The following is a 21,259-nucleotide window of genomic DNA, read 5'->3' on the forward strand; positions in this document are numbered from 1 at the left end:
ATCAATAGTGGGATAATGGGATTAGAGATATAAGAGATGTAGAACGTATACCGACATAACATAATTACATTCGCAATGTTACTTCCACTGGCACCAATTAAATGGTCAGAAAAGTTACACATGACGCATACAAATCTCTAAAGTAATGGTTTCATTATATATAAAAAAGGGTAGTGGTTTTAGCAAAACTATGATGTAACCTTTTAGGTTATCCACTCAATAAAAACAAGAAGTTGAAAGAGATGTTCTCTATTTATATATTGTGAGAAATGAACAAAAAGAATATAAATAAGGAGCCTTTAACAATTATGAATAAGCAAGTGGGATAAAATAGCCATGTAACCTGTGAATCCATTTATTTCTTTGCAGTTTCTCATAATTTCATGAAAATATATCCACTATTATCTACACATGATAATGACCATTTGAAAGATATAACAAAAACAAAAGAAAATCTGAGTTTGAGCAAAAATTAAACCACTCTTTTTTGTTTTTAAATGAACTTATACGAAGAGAAGAATAACTCTCAAAGAATTTTTGTCACTGATGAGAATTAATCAAACATGTACGTTCTATCTTGCTGGGTCAAGCAGGATACGAATCATACAAATTTCTTGGGACACAAGGTGATTCCCTCCAAACCCTAGCGTGAAGCTTAAGCAATTCCTTCGCCTTTTCTTTAGTCTTGTTCCCACAGCTAACTTGAAGAACCAGACACAGCTTTGCTACAACTCCCAATTGCAACATCTCCTGCAACAAAGAGGGTGTCGCACAGAACCTCCCAACCAAAAGCAAAACCCTAACCGCCCTTTCACTAGTTATCTGTGAGACCCTCAATATCTTCTTAGACACAACCGCAATAGCCGCACCATGATTCAAGAACTCAGCTCTTCCTTCTGCGCACTGACATAACATATCAAGAACAACCATCGCCATCTCCGAATTTCTTCGCTCAGATGAGAAAGTATCGTCCATTAAAAGCTCGATTATCATCGAAATTGCTCCAGCTTCCACTGCCTTGTGTCTATTCCTTCCCCATGGACATGTAATCACCAAGATTTGCATTGCTGATCTTGTCGCCTTGTGAGAGATCTGGTCGTGCAAGATCTGAACCACCTCGGCGAAAAGTTCTCGTTCCAACAATATGATCTGCATTGGATCCGCAACTTCTAGGAGCTTCTTGAGAAGCAAAGCCGCATAGGCTCTTGACTCGTAGATCCCACGTTGCATAATCTTCGTCAACGTTTTGACAAGATTTGTTCCTTTCTTGTTGTTTAAAAGACTCTTGAGGGCTGTCTCCGATGTGTCAAGATGGTAGAGTACGCTTAGGGCTTCGTCCATCAAGCTTCTTGAAGAATCAAATCGATTCTCCAACATGTTTGACTGACACATGTCGTTGTAATTCGAAGAAGAAAGCGAAGAAGAAGGAGAACTATACGTATCAACGGAGTTGCTTACGATATTTGCCAAAAACTCCGGAACTTCTGCGGCTTCTAAGCACCGTTTGTTCGTCGTATTCTCCGATACTATTTGACGAAGTCGTTTGAGGCATTTGACTTGGTTTAGATGCGAAGTTGACGAATCTTTGATAAGCTTTTCGATCTCGGATTTACAGATCGGAGGTTTTGGGGTTGGGATCCTCTCGATACCGTATGATGCGTTAAGAGTACACCAAGATTGGATCAGACGGCGAAGAGTGTGGTTTGGGGTAAGATCGGTTTCGGTTATGACTTGTTTGGTGACCGGACATGAGTTTTTCTTTCCGGAAAAGAGCCATTTCTCGATGCTTTCTCTGTCGTAGGTTATTCCGGTGGAAACTATCACCGGATCTTTCATGATATCTAGAGAGATCGGACAAACGAAGAAGGAAGGAATCTCTATCTCTTGATCCATTTGACCCGCCCGAAAATATGAAAAAAGAAGAAGTAAGACTTAATGAATAGAAACGACGAACGAATCTCAACAAAAGAAAATGTTGCCTCAAAGTGTATTCGTTGAGATTTAGGAGCTATGTGAATTGGTTTGAATAAGTTAGCAAGAAGAGAGATGAAGAGTTGAGTCTTTAAATATAAAGGGATAGAGGAAATATTCAGAATAATTACAAAAGTCAAAACAAGGAAAATACAAGTATTGTTAAACTCTTTTTGGATAGCTGTCGCTATTTATTTATTATTGTATACTTTTTTATTAGAACGAACGAGGAACGTTATATATAGATTTGACTTTTTTTTCTTTTTTTGGGTGGTGTAACAAAAAGAAACTAAAAATAATAAATGCGTTTCATTATATAAAAAAAAGTGAGACGTATGAAGAGTGTTGACTTGTCAAAAGAGATGCGATAACGGCGAAGAAAGTGTAAAAAGTAACGAAGTCATTGGTGATTGGTTGTGGCGGTGTTGAAGACAAATAGATTGTCTCCTTTGTGTCTCTTTTCACTCACATGCCACAATTGCCGATTCCTCCTCTTTTTTTTTGCCATGTCCTGTTGACTTTTTATTTTTTGAATTTTACTACAAAAATTGGCATGCTTATTTCAAAACTATACTTAATAGTATTACTGTAAATCAACCGAAAGGTAGAAGAAGATTTTTGGGTTTTTTGGTTTGTCAACAAAAAGAAGATTACTGTTTTGGTACCGACAAAACCTACAAATGCCATTAATGGTCCGTTGTTGGATTTGTACATTGTTTTAGGATGCAACTTTTATGACACGTTTCGACCCATACTCCCTTGGTATGCTCTACTTTTGTTTAGGCGCTTCCACAATATTTTGAATATTGATTTTTTTCATTAATTTTTCCTTTATTTTCACATATACGTTGGCTTTGATCTTAGTGCCAATGGATATGTCTATCATCTATTGGCAAATGCATACACCATATTAGTTTTTTTTTTTTTTTTTTTGCTTTTGGTTATCAATGAAGTTTTGTTATTCTTTTGAGTCTGATATCTCTTTTGGTCAGTTACATGCGCTTAATTCTTATAAATTGACGTCCCTTTTAAACGAGAATCAAACTAATTAAATCTCCAATAACATAAATTCTTAGAGGATTATAGAAAACGCAACTAGTTCAAAACTCACTTGGTGGAACCATGCATATAAGATATATCTCACAAAACTTATGAATGCGGACTAAATTTCAAGTTTTTTTTTTTTTTTTTTTTTACTAAATTTCAAGTTGCTCTAGGCAACGTAGATTTTACATAATGCTTTCAGGGATGTCCGCAAGTTTTATTATTTTTTGTCAAAATGTTGAGATATGTTAGTGGTAAAAGCATATAATCTCGTAAGACAATAACAAAAGTGGGACGTTTTGTTTCTGTGAGAAATCAACTTGCTAGATACCACTTGTGGGGCATTGATAGCTCAGTCTCTTCAAGTTGCTCCATCGCTCCCATTCATCGGGGATTTATTTTATAGGTACTTTTTAGATCGCTTTATCACTTCATACCTATGTTAATATTTGTTTCTAGCTCATTTGAGCTGATTATAGAAACTCGATCGTATTTTTATGATTTGAAAATTTGGTATTAATTGAAAACAGAATTATAGAACTGAAGTGAAATATTTCCATTTTATTGTTCAATTAAGATATTATTGGAATATAGAAATAAGTTAGGCAACTCTTGAGCACGACCCAGAATCATGACCAAGTTGCAACTATATATGCTACTTATCAGCAATATTCATTCAACCACAAAATAAGAATTTATCCAAATAGATAGATAATTGACTTCTATCTTGAGGATATATATTTATTTGGGTTGGGTTATGTACAATTAGCTCTTTCCCATTCTATGAGCGGCGGTCATATATTACAGCCAATTAATAAAATTTAAGCATATAAAGACATATACGTATGTTGACAGAATATAATATATAAGTACGTGTATACATTAATGTTGTGATCTAATTGATGTAGCCAATGAAAAAAAAAATTGATTTAATTGATTAGCTATTTCTTTGATTGAAGTCTAGAGGAGGATTTTATTTTATAAATGTCCATTAATTCCAATCAGTTATTTTAACCACACGCCGATTTGTTTTTAACCAAAAAAAAAAAGAATATTTATTTTGTAAAAAGAATTATGGTTCTGGTTACCCGTGAAATGAAAAAGAGAGTGTTAAACACCATTTCAAAATATTTGACTAATACATGATTTTGAGAATTTACATTCAGCCGTTTAAGGGGTTTTTTCAGTTTAAGTCCGACTATATTTTCTATTCGAAATTTTCTCATCATTTCCATTATGTGAGTGTTTTCAAATATGTAACGAGATACGTATCATTATTTAGTTATTTCGTGGTTATTTACTTGTAGATTATAAATATACTCTCTCCGTCCCACAAAGATGAAGGTTTTAGAATTTTCACATTCTTTAAGAAAAACGTTGGAATGACAATTTTAACCTCATAACACACTTTATATAATTTATATGTATATATATATTACTTGATTATTTTAAAATTAAATTGATGGTTTTAACTTTTAACACATACTCAAAAAAGATACGTGAACTATTTAATAATTTAATGAGTAGTTGAACATTTGTAATAAAGAAAGGAATGCAAAACGTCATGTACGTTTCCTATTTATTTGAAGATTCCACCGAGAAATCAATTGTGACACCATAAATTGTGATCTAAAATTTTATTTGGAGCCAAAATCAGAATAGCCAAAAAATAAAAAATTTAGAATGGAGCCAAAACGTAAAAGTCTCCGTGGCTATATATTGTTACAGAATTTTTTTTAACGGTGGAAAACACATTATCAATGACTTCTCATAATATTGATATAAATATACCAGTTATAAATAGTGGAAAAGAATACTCTTTTGACTTGAATCAAATAACAGTCTCACGAATTTGTATCATACTTTAATTAAGGGTATAATAGGTAATTTGTTTTGTATTTTACATTGGAAATATAAAACGTTTATCTTTGTGGGACAAATTTTTTTTCTAAAAACTTCATCTTTGTGGGACGGAGGGAGTATAAGTTAGTACGTTAATCAGTTTACTTTTTTTACTCAACAACATGAACATGATACAAATTAGTGGGCAATAAGAAATTCTGGTAATTTTTTATTCTGTAGTCCAATTTAACCTTCTTTAAGTTTACAAACCGAATATTAGGTATGCTTGATTAGTTAAATACTTCAATCCCACCAATAACGTAAATATTAACTTGCGGATCAGGACGTTCATCTATCGAAAACAAATGTGAACACTTACCTGATCAAACTTTTTTTTTAGTATTTAACTAATTCCCACAAAACGGTCAAAAAATGACCAATACGTAAAGAAAACAAGCGGCCGTTTTAAAATTAGTTATTAAAAATGACTTTGTCTATGTGCCAAAAACCAAAAACGTTTTAAATTAAAGAAAACAATGACTTGTCTATCTTTTGAAAAAATGTAAGATAAGTACTATACTTTTGGTCAATCTAGACGTGTAACCATGGATATGGGCCAATAGTAAAAAAAAAAAACATTGCAGAGATCAATACAACAACATTAAGTCAACTAGATATTACCAGTACAATTTATTTTAATTTGAATACTGTATATTGAAACCGATAATGTAGTTTATTACTATGTCAAGTTGGGGAATGGAAAGCATGGTCTTGCACTCTCTTGCTATATGTTGATTTGTTCTATATAATTTGAGCATATTGGATAGTCGGATACAAGTTGATAAGTAATTCAAGTCTTAAGACCCGTATGGGTGTGGATGGGTCCGATATGATAGGTTAATTTACCACCACGTTGGTATATGTCAAAATAGTATTTATATAAGGAATTAAAATAGGAATGAGTAGCGTAGAGATGAATTATATTGAACTGGGACCAAAAATTGGTAATGAAGGGTGTACAACTAAAACTAATAAAAATTGGTCAGAAAATAGACAGCTTCATACAGGCTACCACATGCCACATGGGATTAGATTGAATATAAAGAAATGTTGGACCTCACATTATTGGCTATTCTACATCTTCTTGGCCTCATAACCAGTTTCTTTTTTATTTTTATAATTTTTCTGTGTTAATTGTTTCAATCAATCAAAAAAAAACTAGGCGTTGAACTAGCAAATTCTAGCGTTGACAATTTTTTATTTTTATTTAGTATATTCTAGCAAGAGTTAATCATTAACCTTACTACTACTGTGAGATCGGGGTATACAACGATTGCGTCTTTGAGATTCGGAAATGTGTTGTTGACTTGTTGTAAACCAACTAACACAAAAGAACAAAATGGTCTTATTCTTTTTTTTTTTCTTCACCAAACAAAATGGTCTTCTACAAGGCCCATTTAAGGCCTTTTGATATTTTGAATAAGTACTGAGGCCGAATCTCCTCAATGGAATATGATAACGGACGAATCAATACGTACGTATTCACAATCTTGATTATTTGGTAACGGACGCAGAAGATTAGTAATTAAGAACACAAACTAGGTTCAAGAGGATCAATGCCGAGGACTACGAACAATACGTTTAGATATTAGTTTTTCTTCATCACAAAAGCCCAATTTTGTTTTTTTTTCTATGTGAAGCTTCTCATAAGTATTGTTTCTTGTTCTGTAAGTTACATAGATTCCACTGTTCTTGTAATAATATGGACACATGTAGGCCTAGACACATGCTTTTCATTAAAACACATAACTTTTTTTTGCTAAGTATGTTAATATCATATAAATGAAAAGTTTGGTTTTACATGGAGATAAACCTAGTCAATTGGTTTCTTGGCAAAAAAGCTAAAAACAAGAAAGCAATAGATTACAAAGTTGGGATTGTGTCAAAGTTCAGTGGATCCAAAAACTCATAAGTGCAGTGAAACGCTTACAAGTGCGCCGGGCAATGATGGAGTTCTTGATCTCTCTGTCGATTTTCTTGAATACCGTAGATGGCCGGATGCAAGAGTCATTGTGTAGGATATTGTTGCGCTGCTTCCATATGGCATAAATCATAGATTGGGCAACAAGCTTCCTAAGAGTGGGTGGTGACCTGTCATTTTTCCTTCTTGTCCAAGCCATAAGTGCAGTCCAAGAAGCAAAGCTGGTGTTAGGCAGATTTAGCCTCTCATTTGTAGCAGTCCATAGGTGCTTAGCAAAAGAACATGAAAGCATCAAGTGGTCTCGGGTTTCAGGGAGCAGATTGCAAAGCCCGCATGTAGGAGAAATGTTCATGCCCCAGCGAATCAGTCTCGTCTTAGTAGGTAAATGGTCTAAGTTCGCAATCTACATGGTGAAAGCATGTCTTGGAGTTGCACCTTTAAACCATATGACGTTGGCCCAGTGGACCAACTCCTTTCTAGGTCTCAAAATCTGCCAAGTTCTTTTAGCAGAGAAGCCATGACAAACGGTTTCCTCAACAACCCAGTCATATGAGTCAGGTTCCTGCGAAAGCCTTGGAATTGGAATGGTCGATAGGTGGATATGGAGGTTCAGAACAGCATTTGATCTTGGCGCAGCAAGGAGCCAGCCAGTCTCTGTGCACGCGTCAGCAATCTTTGCGTTAAGGCCTATTCTGGTGCTTCTTGGGCCATCTGGGCCAATGTATTTGATAAGAGGACCAACAGGGGCCCAATTATCAAACCAGAAACTAGCAGTCTTACCATTCCCAATCTGGCACTTTATAAAACGTTCAGCAAGAACCCTCAGCCGTAGCAAACACCTCCAGTTCCAAGAGTCATTCTTGGAAAGATCCATCACATAACCATCACTAAATTTCTATTCTCTTAAACAAAAGTGAAAGATTTGAATATAAGGTCCGGCTGGATACAACATTTGCAGTAGTGCTAATTTTAGCTCAGCCATGGAGGATTCACTATTTTTATCATAATTTATTAGTTGTATTCTTTAGCAAAAAAAAAAAAAAAAGACAGAAAAATCTTTGGCAAAAACATGGCTAATCTTCGTGCTTTCCACTAATCTCCCATATCACAATTAGTCAGAGAAAAAAAAAGAGAGGAGAGAGACACAACGATGCCTTCTCCTCCGGAGGAAGAAACTCAACCCAAACCCGATACGGGTCCGGGTCAAACCTCCGAACGCGATACTAATCAACCACAACCACCTCCGCCACAATCTCAACCGCCTCCACCGCAAACGTACCCGCCTGTAATGGGCTATCCAGGCTACCACCAAGCCCCACCATACCCAAATTATCCAAACGCTCCTTACCAACAATACCCTTACGCTCAAGCCCCACCCGCTTCATATTACGGGTCATCTTACCCGGCTCAGCAAAATCCGGTTTACCAAAGACCCGCTTCGTCCGGTTTCGTCAGAGGAATTTTCACCGGTTTAATCGTTATAGTCGTCCTCCTCTGCATCTCCACCACCATAACGTGGCTAATCCTCCGTCCTCGAATCCCGCTTTTTTCCGTAAATAATTTCTCAGTTTCCAATTTCAACCTAACCGGTCCGGTTTTCTCCGCGCAATGGACGGCGAATCTCACAATCGAGAATCAAAACACGAAATTGAAAGGCTACTTTGATCGAATTCAAGGTTTAATCTATCACCAAAACGCAGTCGGAGAAGATGATTTTTTAGCGACGGCGTTTTTTCCACCGGTTTTCGTGGAGACCAAGAAATCGGTTGTGATCGGAGAAACATTAACGGCGGGAGATAAAGAACAACCGAAAGTTCCGAGTTGGGTTGGTGAAGAGATGAAGAAAGAGAGAGATACCGGAACGGTGTCGTTTAACCTGAGAATGGCCGTGTGGGTTACTTTTAAGACCGATGGTTGGGCGGCGCGTGAGAGAGGGCTTAAGGTGTTTTGCGGGAAATTAAAAGTTGGGTTTGAAGGAAATTCTGGAAACGGTGCCGTTTTGTTACCTAAGCCTCTTCCTTGTGTGGTTTACGTTTGATAATTCTTGTTCTCTATGGATGGATATATCTCTCTTTAATTCTTGTGTTGGTTGATTGTTTACTATACAAATTCTCATAGAAAATTCTTCTTACAATTAAGTTTAAGAAAAAAAATAGATTCGATTTTTCAATTTAACTCGAGAAAAGAATTTCAAATGTAATTTAAAAAAACAAAAAACTACAAGATCGTCGAGAAATCTGTGTTGGAATGAAGAGATATCAAAGAGATTGAGTGCATTGTTTGTACCGAGGTTGTAACAACGAATAACTATAGGATTTTCGGGGAGAACGAAGTTACTTCTTTATTAACGACGAACGAGATCGGTTAGTTACAGGGAGAAATGAAGAACGTACAGACGATGAGCTACGAACAACCAACGAACGTATACGCAAAGAACTATGACTAACGAACGAAAGTTTACGAAAAGAACTACGAACTACCAACGTCCGTATACGCAAAGAACTACGAACGAAAGTATACTCTGTGAATAATTATTTGATCCTTTGGATATTAACCACTGTGTCTTCTTGTTACAAATAGTGTCTTATTTATAGGACAAGCCTTGTGACCTAAGGTCTCTTCAGTTCCCTCAGCAAATTACCATTTTACCCTCCAAGCTTGGTGGGCTGAATTGGAGGGACAACAGGCCCGATAAATAGTTGGGTCTCTGTTTGGGCCAAATGGCATTTTGTGGGTGAAGCCCATATCCAACATGCATCTAGAATAATGAAAATAATTTTGATTCGCTAACTGCATGCATGTTTGTCAATATTTGTCCACTTTTTTTTTGTCTAATTATTCTTTTGTTTCTCTGTCTCATTATTTTCAAGTTTTAATCTAACTCATCCACTTTGGAGAATCTATGAATGCCATTAGAGTTCTTACTTCACATTTTCCCTCTGCAATTTATTTGTGTATTCTAAGAGTTGTCAATTCTTTATATAAGCGGGCGTTTTCGGTTTAGCTCGAGTAAAAAAACTTCAAAATATCTTTAAATCAGCCACTCAATTCTTGGTGTATTATGGGTGGAGCAAAAAAAATATATCAAATGAAAAGTTAAATCATGGCTAAACCAAGCATGGGACATCGAAGCCAATATAGTATATGCCTACATGGTAATGCGTTTTAATTTACTTATAATGATCAGAATCAAATGCGATTATCTACAACTACAAGTGCACTCACTCACACAAGAGGCGGCTACTATAAGCATAATTTATAAAGATTCGTTGGTGATGTATAAGAAAAAGGGAAATAATAGGGGTTGGTGCTTTGTCTTTTTGTAATGAAACCTAACTAATGAAAATGTAACGAAGGAAAAGACACTTTGCATTATGATCAAATGTACCTTTAAAGATTCGAAGTCTCTAGTTGAGCTGTGGGGATAGAAATTGTAGCCTTTAATGTTACCACTTTTGGTCCCACCCTTAACGAAAGAAAAGGCGGAGACGTGTTTTTGTTTTCATGTCAACAAATCAACGTCCGACGTCGCAGACACAACACATGAATATTGTAAATTACTGCTCACATTATTAAACACGTTAAAATATGCGTCTCAAGCAGCTTTATGAAATTGTTAGGCAGTGTGTTCGGAATTATATTCTTCTTTTTTTTGTTTTCGTCAATTATATTCTTTTTTTTTTTTTAATTTTAAATTTCACTTATATTAAATAAAATGGGCCTCCCAAGAAATTGGGCCTAGGAAATGGGCTTACAAAACAGAAACAGGTACAAAAAAGAAAACCTAAAAGCAAAACATCACCATCGGGGAAGCTCTTAATCTGCTGACGACCTGAGGCAGTGGCGTGAACAGAAACTCCGGCGAAAGCAAGACCCATTACTTTGCGGCATAGACTCCGGCCAGAAACCAAGATCAAAAGCTTTCGGATTCCAACCTCGGTTCCCCTCCATCATCTCGCCAGACCCGCAACGGATCTTCCGATCTGTTCAACACCACCAACAACAGGCTCTACCGGAGATGGTCCCATGCCTAGCAACCATACACACTGGATTATCACCCCTCCTCGACAGATCAGATTACCAATAGATCTCCGAGCAAAGTGAATAGTCGTACCGGTCCGGTGGAAGCTAGACTCGTGGTGGTCTGTGGAGTCAAGATGCTCACGGTTTCCTCCACAAACCAGAATCCACAAGCGCCATCTAAGAACCCGAGAGTTCTACAGTTAACCACCGTGACTAGCAGCGATACCCACCATTCCCCTACCGACTTCCGCAGCAGCCACAACCTCTATCTTGTTGGTTGAGCCACGAGAAGAAACCTCTGTTAACCCACTGACTGGCGTCCTCAAACCACGTGTGGTCGACATCGTAACTCCTCGCACCACCAAAATAGAGCCATGACTGCATCGGATGGGGGAAGAACCACTCCTCCGCTACCGGGGACAGAAACACTTGCTCACCCCTGCCTTGCTTTAGCAACCTCAGAACCTGCAAATAAAGCTCAATCCCACCATACCTGACGCACAAACCAGACTCCGACAAGCAAGGCGCAAGACACCGTCTGGAGGGAGAAGATCTGCAAATCCAGCGAGAGTCTCACCAGAAGCCGACCACTGGAACTAAACCGAAGCGAAGCCCAGAACCCACAACTCACCAAAGCCAACCAACCCACCGGAGATCCACCAACACGCGAAGAAACCGCCAACCCAGATCCGCCAGATTTGGCCACGGCATCGACGCCGTGCACAAACACCGACACCAAGCCGCCACCAGAGACCACCACCAGGCAGTTCGACGCGCCACGCGCCGAAAAAACTCACCGGAAACCACCACAAGAGAGAAACCAGAACGACACCACAACAGAGCCTCACCACGGGAGAAGAGAACGGCGACAGGAAAAGCTAACAGAGGCTAAGGAGAAAAGCTCTCTCCGGCGCCGGAAGGGCATGCTGGAGAGGCAAAACGGAAAAACGATCTGAACTTAGAGAGAAGGGAGAGAGAGCTAGAGAGAGAGAGAGCCTCTTTTAAGTATATTCTTCTTCAGTATACATATATTATTATTTGTTTGGTTCTAATGTTGCATTAACTTGTCACTTGACTTGTCATATAGACGAGTTGGCCATTATATTCTTCTTCAGTATACATATATTATTATTTGTTTGGTTCTAATGTTGCATTAACTTGTCATATAGACGAGTTGGCCATCGATGAACTGTATCGGTGGCTAGGAGCCTAGAGCTAGGAGCGTAGTGGTTGGTGATATGTATATATACATTAATTAAGTAATAATCACTACTAAAAACTCAAAAACCTTTTTCTTTCTTTCTCTTTTCTTTTAATATCATTGTTAAGTATTTATATTATTTTCGAAATTTTTGACAAATATCATACAAAGATATATATAAAATGATATGAAGAAAACATATTGGGTTGCTGGCGAAAAAAAAGAAGAAAACATATTGGGTTTGATTGGTAATAGTTTTACAAAGCTGTACAAAACATACAGTTTTGACAGTTACCAATCACAAAAACTTTATCAAAAGCGTTACAAACAATTTTACTCTCAGTTTTTTTTACAGCTTTCTTGTACAGCTTTGCAATATTCCGATAAAACTTACAGCTAAAATTTTTTTATAGCTTTTGGTTACCAATCAGACCCATTACCTAGATTAGCCAGAAAAGTATACGTATCCCAAAAGTACATAACATTTTAAATCGTTTTTAAAGTATTAACCTCCAATAATTTATAATTAGCGTCAATATCCAATGTTGAACATTTTTTTTACATATTCCCAGTCGTCTTCACTTTTTGGTCTTGTAAGTTTCTTCCACAAGGTCCAATTTTGATTGTTCAGTAATACATATCAGGCTTTCTACGAAACTATATTAAATTGTAAATGCTGTGGAAATTTGATATAAAAAGTTTAAACTATTAGGACATAATGTCCCACATCGGAAGTTGGAAGGGATCCTAAGTAATATATAAGGGATATAGGCCACTCCACTCATTGCCAATTGGTTTTGAGTTGGAAGCACATATTCTAATATGGTAGCAGAGCCCGATCCACACATGTCCAACCCGATCCGACCCAAAGATGGTCCAATCATCGACAAGGCCCAAAATTGATGCCGTCGATCTATATTAGGACATAATGTCCCACATCGGAAGTTGGAAGGGATCCTAAGTAATATATAAGGGATATGGGCCACTCCACTCATTGCCAATTGGTTTTGAGTTGGAAGCCCATATTCTAATATGGTATCAGAGCCCGATCCACACATGTCCAACCCGATCCGACCCAAAGATGGTCCAATCATCGACAAGGCCCAAAATTGATGCCGTCGATCTAAGCCCGAACATTCCGAGATTAATGGCCAAAGAGCCATCATCTCGAAGGGGCGTATTAGGACATAATGTCCCACATCGAAAGTTGGAAGGGATCCTAAGTAATATATAAGGGATATGGACCACTCCACTCATTGTCAATTGGTTTTGAGTTGCAAGCCCATATTCTAATATAAACACCGACATCGGGTATGTAAAAATTGCCATCGATATAACGAGGATATATTCTAGAAAGTTTGTTTCCACGTGGGAACATAAACCGTAAATGACGATTGCCGACCTGCCAATTTTTCTTCGAACACATAAACCACCTACTGTAATATGATTGGACCATAGACTCTTTTTTAAAAACCAAATTACTCCTCTACCAAACGTTCCAAACCCAACGGTAAAATGACCCTTGCGTAACTCATAATTATTTTCTTACGGAATTCTCTTTGATTTAAGACAAATACAATCGAAGAATAAGCTAGAATATATGCACATGGGCCATGTTCTTGTTTCGACTAAAATATTAGTACTACACAATTAACACCAACAATGATGCATTGTCTTTTAACCGAATCAATCATGAGGGAAACTTCCATCATCGCATCAAATAAAATTTAAAATTTGATGCGCCAGATAAAAACCCTCACTAAATGTTAAAAGCCATTTGGCATTTCCCAAAACTAATGCAAACAAAAAAAAAGTAAAAAAAACGGATGCCACATATAACCATTTCTTTTCTTGTTCTTCCAACATACACTTAGACAGTTAGACTACTTTTTTTTTTTTTTTTGGTATGGAGACAGTTAGACTACTTACACAAAGTAACATATATTTACAGAAAACAGTAAGATAATTACTTTTTAAAAAGCTTATAGACAAGAGCTTAAATGTAACAATAAATTTACGAATAGGTAATGGTCTCAACTCTCAAGTCTATAGTCTATACACAACGGATATAAAACGCGGATACATTGGCTTTTACACACAAGTATAATATAAATATACACAACAATCTCTCTCATACCATTTTTTCTTCCCATCATCACTAATCACGACCTCCCCAAAAAAAAGAAAGATATCATTTAGAGAGAGAGAAAGGTACACTAGTGGCAAACTCGTAAATAAAGAATGTCAAAAGATTGCGGTAACCACGGTGGTGGCAAAGAAGCAGCCGTCCGGCGACTCTGCGGCGCCATAATCGCCTTCATCATAATAGTTCTAATCACCATCTTCCTAGTTTGGGTCATACTCAGGCCCACTAAGCCAAGATTCGTCCTCCAAGACGCCACCGTCTTCGCCTTCAACCTCTCGCAACCAAACCTCCTCACTTCAAACTTCCAAATCACAATCGCATCTCGTAACCCTAACTCCAAGATCGGAATCTACTACGACCGTCTTCACGTCTACGCTACGTACCGGAACCAACAGATCACTCTACGTACGGCGATTCCTCCGACTTATCAAGGCCACAAAGAAGACAACGTTTGGTCACCTTTCGTATACGGAACCGCCGTTCCGATCGCACCGTATAACTCCGTCGCTTTGGGAGATGAGCAAGGTCGTGGATTCGTAGGGTTGATGATACGCGCCGATGGGCGCGTGAGATGGAAAGTAGGGACGTTGATCACCGGAAAATATCATATCCATGTTCGGTGTCCGGCTTACATCAATCTTGGAAACAAAGCTGCTGGTGTTCTTGTCGGTGATAACGCCGTTAAGTATACGTTGGTTACTAAATGCAGTGTGAACGTTTAGAAAGTTTGACGGCGTTAAGTTGCTTTTTTTTTTACCATCTATATAATCAATCATTTTCTTGAACTTACCAAACTTCTTACCTTTAAGATTTCACTACTTTTGGTTGTTATTATAAAAGCTTATTGTTGATTATAGAATTATTACAATCACGACGGTCTGTGGTTGGATTTAATTGTAAATCCAATAAAGTTGAAATAAAATGGCGGATTGGGTATGGTTCTTTTGCATTTTCGGTTTTTTTCCCTTCCTTTATGATTTTACTATTTCTTAAGTTCTTATTCATCAAAGCATTTGTAAATTGCATACCTAAGAGCAACATTATTGGGAGGTACTTAGTTTTGATTCTTAGTAATTTTTTTGGTTCTTAGCCCAATTTTTGAATCTTAGCTAAGAATCATTCCTTAGCAAAATCATCAATTAAACCTTTAATTTTAATTTCTTTTGAGCTAAGAATCAAGTTAAGCACTTCCCAATAAAGATGGTCTAACAAGACAATAACTTAGACCATAAGTATCGGTATAACTTTGGACATGTTCTTAGATTTTAAAATGAAGAAAATTTGGGTTTTGAAGGCTAAGATCGGGCGAAGTGGTCTTGGGCTGGATCAGTTCTTGGCCCGCTCTCGTTGTGACGTGGCATGCGCGGATTGGGTAAGAATTTTGATATCGAAAATATTTTTTTCATTTGGGGCAAAATCGTTTCAAGTCTAGGGTTTTGTTTCTCTCCAGCCTCTCTCGCGGCGATTGTTGCCGTCGTCGATAGTTGGCCGATTTCGCACCGATATCCGGTAAAATCGGAGCCTAATCGATCTTTGCTTCGTTCTCTGCTATCCCTTCTCGTTATTCCTTTTATTTTCCTCTTCTTTTTGCCGATACACCATCTCTAGGGCGACAAAGATCTCCGACGATCTCGAGGCCACATCCGACTTCTCCGATTGATTTCGCCTCACCCATCTGGTGTTTCATCGTTTCCTCTTTCTCCCATATTTAAACACAACACATTTCACTCATTCTACCACAATTCTCATTTTCTCCTCTCTAGATTCTTAAGCAGTAACCAAAACAGAGAACCAAAACAATGGCTTTCTTCTCCGCAGCAACATCTCTTCTCCTCCTAGTCCTCTCTGTTTCCTCTCCTTATGTTCATGGAAACATTATACCAGCCTCCGGGTGTACCCTTGTTGTTCCCCTGTTCCCATGTTTATCATTTATAACGATCGGGAGTACGATGGATACACCCTCAAATTCGTGCTGCTCTAGTCTCAAGAATATCCTCGATACGGAACCGGAATGTCTATGCGAAGGGTTGAAGAACACTGCCTCTTACGGAATCAAACTTAACGTTACTAAGGCTACTACTCTTCCCGATGCTTGTAAAGTTTATGCTCCTCCGGTGGCAGCTTGTGGTGCATGTTAGATTTTTTCTTGATTTTTTATGGATTATGATTTAATTCCTTTTGTAGTTTTATGATTATCTGATTAATAGAGATTTTTGTTTTGTTTTGGTTGCAGTGTCTCCTGCTAGTCCTCCTGCTACTAATGCGCAAGGTATTTGTCTTTCTTTTTATTGATTTCATTCTTTATCACATTCCATCTAAATTATTATTTTTTATGTGTATCGTGTCTTTTTTGCTTGATTAAACTGACCATAAGTGTTTGTTTTGGTTGTGAGACATGTAGGTGAGGTAGCTCTGAAGTTTAAATCGGAGTAGCAACACCAACAACCATTTCCTGCCAACTATAAGGTAATTCCCTACTCAATATAGTTGTGATTAGCTGCTGAAGTATCTAGTTTAGAGTTCTTGTTCTTGTTTTCTGATGATTGAGTAAACTGGAGTATGTATGTTGTATGTCTCTTGTTTTCAGATAGTTGAGTAGTGCTTTGTTAATAAGTGGTGAAACCTATTCCTCTTTGAAGTTAACGAAAGTGTGTGTTACTTGGGAGGATAACATTCAAATTTACTGAACTTTTCCTTTACTTGTTTTACTGGTTATTTGATGATTGAAATGGTGGCTGGTTACTTTGGATGTGATGAATGAGCTTTCTTGGTTGTAAACAGACTAGTAATGTCTGTTTAACTTTCTAGTTGTGGAAAGTTATAATAAATACTGATCTGACCTTGGTAGTTCAAGGTTAGCTCTCATTATGAGTTTGCTACTTTAAAGCTTTTTTGGTTTGAAAGTGTCTTTATACCTGATTTGATTGTGTTAGGTAATGATACTTTAAGACTAATAACTAGTTTAACTTACCTCTATTAAACCAGAGATATGTTAAATTCATTCTCTCCTATTCTCTTTTCTTCTATCATATCTCCTCTTTGAATCTCTCCTTTTACCTAAGCTTTTACTTCTCTTCCTTCTATTAAGCTGTCGGATATGGATTCAAATAACCATCCAAATAACCAGTGTCAATCTCAACCAAACTATAGTCTCCAAAACTTCCCTTACGGCAAATTTTCTTCCAATGCAAACATTTCCTTCTCTCAAATCCCTTCTTTTAGTTCACAACCGAGCTCACCACCAGTTCAAGCTGCAAGTCAACCAGAAAAGACACCAAGGGAGAGAAGGATTTGGACCAGCCAGGATGATCTTGTTCTTATAAGCGGTTGGTTATACACATCAAAGGATGTGATAATTGGGAATGACCAAAGGTCAGGGGCCTTTTGGAAGCGCATAGGAGAGTATTATGCTTCTAGTACTCATGTACTAAATGGGGCTGAGCCAAGGCTCCCTGACCACTGTAGGCAAAGATGGCAAAAAATCCAAAATATGGTGGCCAGGTTCTGTGGATTTTATGCTGAAGCATTTAGTGAGAAAGCTAGTGGCATGAATGATTTGGACATTATCAACAATGCTCACCAACTCTACTATCAGCTGTACAAGAAGAAGTTCAGTTTGGAGTATGCATGGAATGCGCTGCGCTACGAACCAAAATGGTTGAACTTGGAGCCTATGAACCCTACTCCAAAGACAACCAGCTCTAACAAAAGAAAAGCCGATGATGCTCCACCATCTGCTGGATCAAATGTTTTTGAGGAAGAGAGCAGGCCACCAGGAATAAAGGCCATGAAAGCCAAGAGGAACAAAGGGAAAGGCAAGGTTGGACCAGCTTTGGCGACTGATGATAACATCTGGGAGAAGAAAGAGAAGGATATGGCTCAGAGGGAAAAACTCCAAAAGATGTCTGTTTACAAGACTCTCCTTGCAAGGAGTGAATCACTGGATGAAGATGAAAAAGTTCTTAAGAAGAAGCTAATGGCCGAGCTGTTTTAAATTAGGGAAAAACTAAGTTCATTTAACTATGTCTGATATGTCTGATTTAACTATGTTTTTCATTATGCATATGTTTCTGTTAGCTAAGTATGTGTGTTTGTAAATGTTATACTTCTATGTAACCTATCTGAACCTTGTTCAACTTCTATGCTTATATTTATAATGAATCAGTTATGTTAATTGAGGTTTGGTTTCAGGTTCAAGAAGACATGGGACTTGATTCTATGGCTCTGAAGAGGAGGCTGATAGCTGTTACTTTGGAGGCCCATTCACCAGTTTGTGGACCTTTGGTAATGTAACTTTTGGATTGTGAGTCACATGACTTTGTTCCTTTTGGTATCAATCGAGTATGTAAGCTAACTTTTGCAAATTGTAATCGAAAATGTAATGTCAACAGAGTCACATGTCAGGTTTGGATTGTAGGCGAGAGTCACATGTGTTTGGATAGTAGTATTAAAGCGAGAGTCACATGTGTTCGGCTTGTATTATTAAAGCAAGAGTAACAAAATTTCTTAACATATATATGTGATTCCTACCTTCGTTTCTCTCATCAAAATCAAACATCCCATAACTCTCATAAACACTACAAAAATCCCTTTCTCTCCTGTCTTGGAAAAACACTTCTCTTCTCTCCTTCTCTACAATTTTCAACCATATAAACCATTTCAACCATTCCGTTTTTATGGCATCGTCTTCCAACAATTTTGACTTTCATAATTCATCTAGTAGTGATGATGATTTTTTTGACCAATATATCGACGCACAAATTGATAATCTATGTGATGGGATCGAAGAGGTTATTCCGACCGAAAGGAAGAAGCGTACTTATATAGAAAGAAATCGAGAAGAAGGGCACGAACAGTTGTGTAAGGATTACTTCAATGATAATCCGACTTTCACGGAGAACCTATTTCGCAGAAGGTTTCGCATGAACAAGCCATTGTTCCTGCGTATTGTGAATCGTCTCGCAGCAGAAGTGTCATATTTTCAACCAAAAAAAGATGCCACTTTCCGGAATGGTATATCACCGCTACAACAATGTACTGCAGCAATTCGACAATTAGCATATGGGGCTGCGGCCGACTCGGTTGACGAATATGTACGTATTGGTGAAACGACGGCACGTAAATGTTTGGAACATTTCGTCGTTGCAATAGTTGATTTGTTTGGCACTGAATACCTACGTCGACCCACAACAGAGGATCTTGAAAGGCTACTCTTTTATGGAGAAAAGCGGGGTTTTCCTGGGATGGTTGGAAGCATCGACTGCATGCATTGGAAGTGGAAGAATTGCCCAACCGCTTGGAAAGGAATGTATTCACGAGGGACCGAGAAACCAACAATTGTCTTGGAGGCGGTAGCTTCACAAGATCTCTGGATATGGCACGCCTTTTTTGGAGCGCCAGGTACAAGTAACGATTTAAATGTTCTTGCTCAATCCCCAGTATTTAATGACATTATTTACGGTCGAGCTCCCCAAATGAACTACTATGTCAATGGAAGGGAGTATAATTTGTCTTACTATCTGACGGATGGAATTTACCCCGAATGGGCGACATTTGTGAAATCCATCCAACGACCACAACACCCGAAACATCGTTTGTTTGCAGAACATCAAGAAGGTGCACGAAAAGATGTTGAGCGTGCATTTGGAGTCCTGCAATCTAGATTCGCCATGATTAAAAATCCATGTAGGTTTTTGTCGAAAGGTAAAATAGCATATATTATGAGAGCATGTCTCATACTCCATAATATGATTGTCGAAGATGAACGATATTCATACACTCTATATGACAAAGAAGAATTCGAACAAGACGAGATTCATACGTTTTCAGTCGAAATGCCTACAAATCTCGAGGGTCTAGGTGATGGTCACACAAGAATTCGTGATAGACAAGCACATCACCAATTAAAAGAGGATTTGATTGAGAATATATGGACTACATTTGGTAATGAATAATTTTTTTAAACTTTGTATTAATTAAATAAAATGTTTGTAACCTTTAATTAATATGTTTGTTTGTTTTTAATGTTTTTCATTTATATATTTAATGTTTTTTTTGTGTAATAACTAATTCGAATAGTATTTTGTGTTTTATTTTATTTCCATCTCTATTTTAATATAACTTACTTTTTAAAAAAAAAAATTCAATAACATTTAAAGTTTTTGATTATTAAATTATTATTTCTTAAGATCTAAACATGTTCTACCCTTAATCAACTACTCTATAAAAGATCTTAACTAAAGCTCTTATAATATTTTAATAATATTTTCAATCTAAGATCAAACTTCAAAGATCTCACGTTGCATATGCCCTTATGACATCCAGTCCCTATTGTTTTACTTTAGTTATTAAATATCTAAATTAGATATTTAAAAGAAAAATATCCTAACTTTAATTTCTGTAAGTTGTGAAAAGCAATGTTAAGAGGAATATCTTTTCTTGGTAGAGAGAAATAATTCGATTCTTATGATATAAATTACATATATGGTCCTGAATCCTGATATATGCTAAATAATACTCCCTCCGTTTTGTTTTAGTTGTCGTTTTAGGACTTAAATTTTGTTTCGTAATAGTTGTCGTTTTAGGTTTTCAATGCAAATGTTTGGTAAAAATTCCAGTATTATCCCTATTGTTTTAATGTTTTGACCAATAAAAAAATTTATAAGATATATTAATGAAGGGTAAAACAGAAAATTTAATGTTTTTCTTAATTTGTGTGAGAAAACCTTAAACGACAACTAAAACGAAACGGAGGGAGTACTTTTTTTCTAATTAAGTAGTTTATTTTTTAAATGGGAAAATTGTAGGAGGCCTAAAATGTAAAATAATGGAAATGGTAACGTAAAAACCCCTGTTCTAAAAATCGGCCGCCTAGCCGCCTAGGCGCTGATCGGAGGAGCACCGCGGCGATTTTGTCCAAATCGGTGAGAAAAATCGGAGATCCGATTTTTTGCCCGCCTGGACCGCCTAGCCCGCCTAGACAGCGCCTAGCCCAATTTTTTTTTTTTTCATCTAAAATTCAAAACGTCCTACTTATGTTCGTAATTTGTAT

At 37.2% G+C, this 21,259-nt stretch overlaps 4 protein-coding genes across 5 annotated transcripts; 3 read left to right on the plus strand and 1 right to left on the minus strand.

Moving 5' to 3' along the window:
- Positions 1–321: 321 nt before the first annotated feature.
- LOC9312213 (E3 ubiquitin-protein ligase PUB22) lies at positions 322–2,074 on the minus strand. Its single transcript, XM_021026608.1, has one exon. The coding sequence runs from the start codon at positions 1,891–1,893 to the stop codon at positions 586–588; it is 1,308 nt and encodes a 435-aa protein (XP_020882267.1). The 5' UTR covers positions 1,894–2,074; the 3' UTR covers positions 322–585.
- A 5,803-nt stretch (positions 2,075–7,877) lies between these two features.
- On the plus strand, positions 7,878–9,172 carry LOC9313931 (NDR1/HIN1-like protein 1). Its single transcript, XM_002876099.2, has one exon. It carries the CDS (start codon positions 7,989–7,991, stop codon positions 8,874–8,876), a length of 888 nt encoding a protein of 295 aa, XP_002876145.1. The 5' UTR covers positions 7,878–7,988; the 3' UTR covers positions 8,877–9,172.
- A 5,003-nt stretch (positions 9,173–14,175) lies between these two features.
- LOC9313932 (NDR1/HIN1-like protein 12) lies at positions 14,176–15,144 on the plus strand. Its single transcript, XM_021026320.1, has one exon. It carries the CDS (start codon positions 14,304–14,306, stop codon positions 14,928–14,930), a length of 627 nt encoding a protein of 208 aa, XP_020881979.1. The 5' UTR covers positions 14,176–14,303; the 3' UTR covers positions 14,931–15,144.
- Positions 15,145–16,583: 1,439 nt separating this feature from the next.
- LOC9312217 (putative nuclease HARBI1) lies at positions 16,584–20,182 on the plus strand. 2 transcript variants are annotated; one of them, XR_002331714.1, is made up of 2 exons: positions 16,584–16,674; positions 16,796–17,130. XR_002331714.1 is itself a non-coding variant. In XM_021024281.1 (2 exons), exon 2 carries the CDS (start codon positions 18,885–18,887, stop codon positions 20,160–20,162), a length of 1,278 nt encoding a protein of 425 aa, XP_020879940.1. In that variant the 5' UTR covers positions 16,593–16,674; positions 18,400–18,884; the 3' UTR covers positions 20,163–20,182. The 2 variants fall into 2 exon arrangements, 1 of the variants encoding a protein (XP_020879940.1); XM_021024281.1 differs by lacking the exon at positions 16,796–17,130 and adding an exon at positions 18,400–20,182 and having other exon boundaries at positions 16,593–16,674.
- The last annotated feature ends 1,077 nt before the right edge of the window (positions 20,183–21,259 follow it).

This window comes from Arabidopsis lyrata, assembly GCF_000004255.2.
Source record: "Arabidopsis lyrata subsp. lyrata unplaced genomic scaffold ARALYscaffold_5, whole genome shotgun sequence".
In the NCBI taxonomy this organism is placed as follows: domain Eukaryota; kingdom Viridiplantae; phylum Streptophyta; class Magnoliopsida; order Brassicales; family Brassicaceae; genus Arabidopsis; species Arabidopsis lyrata.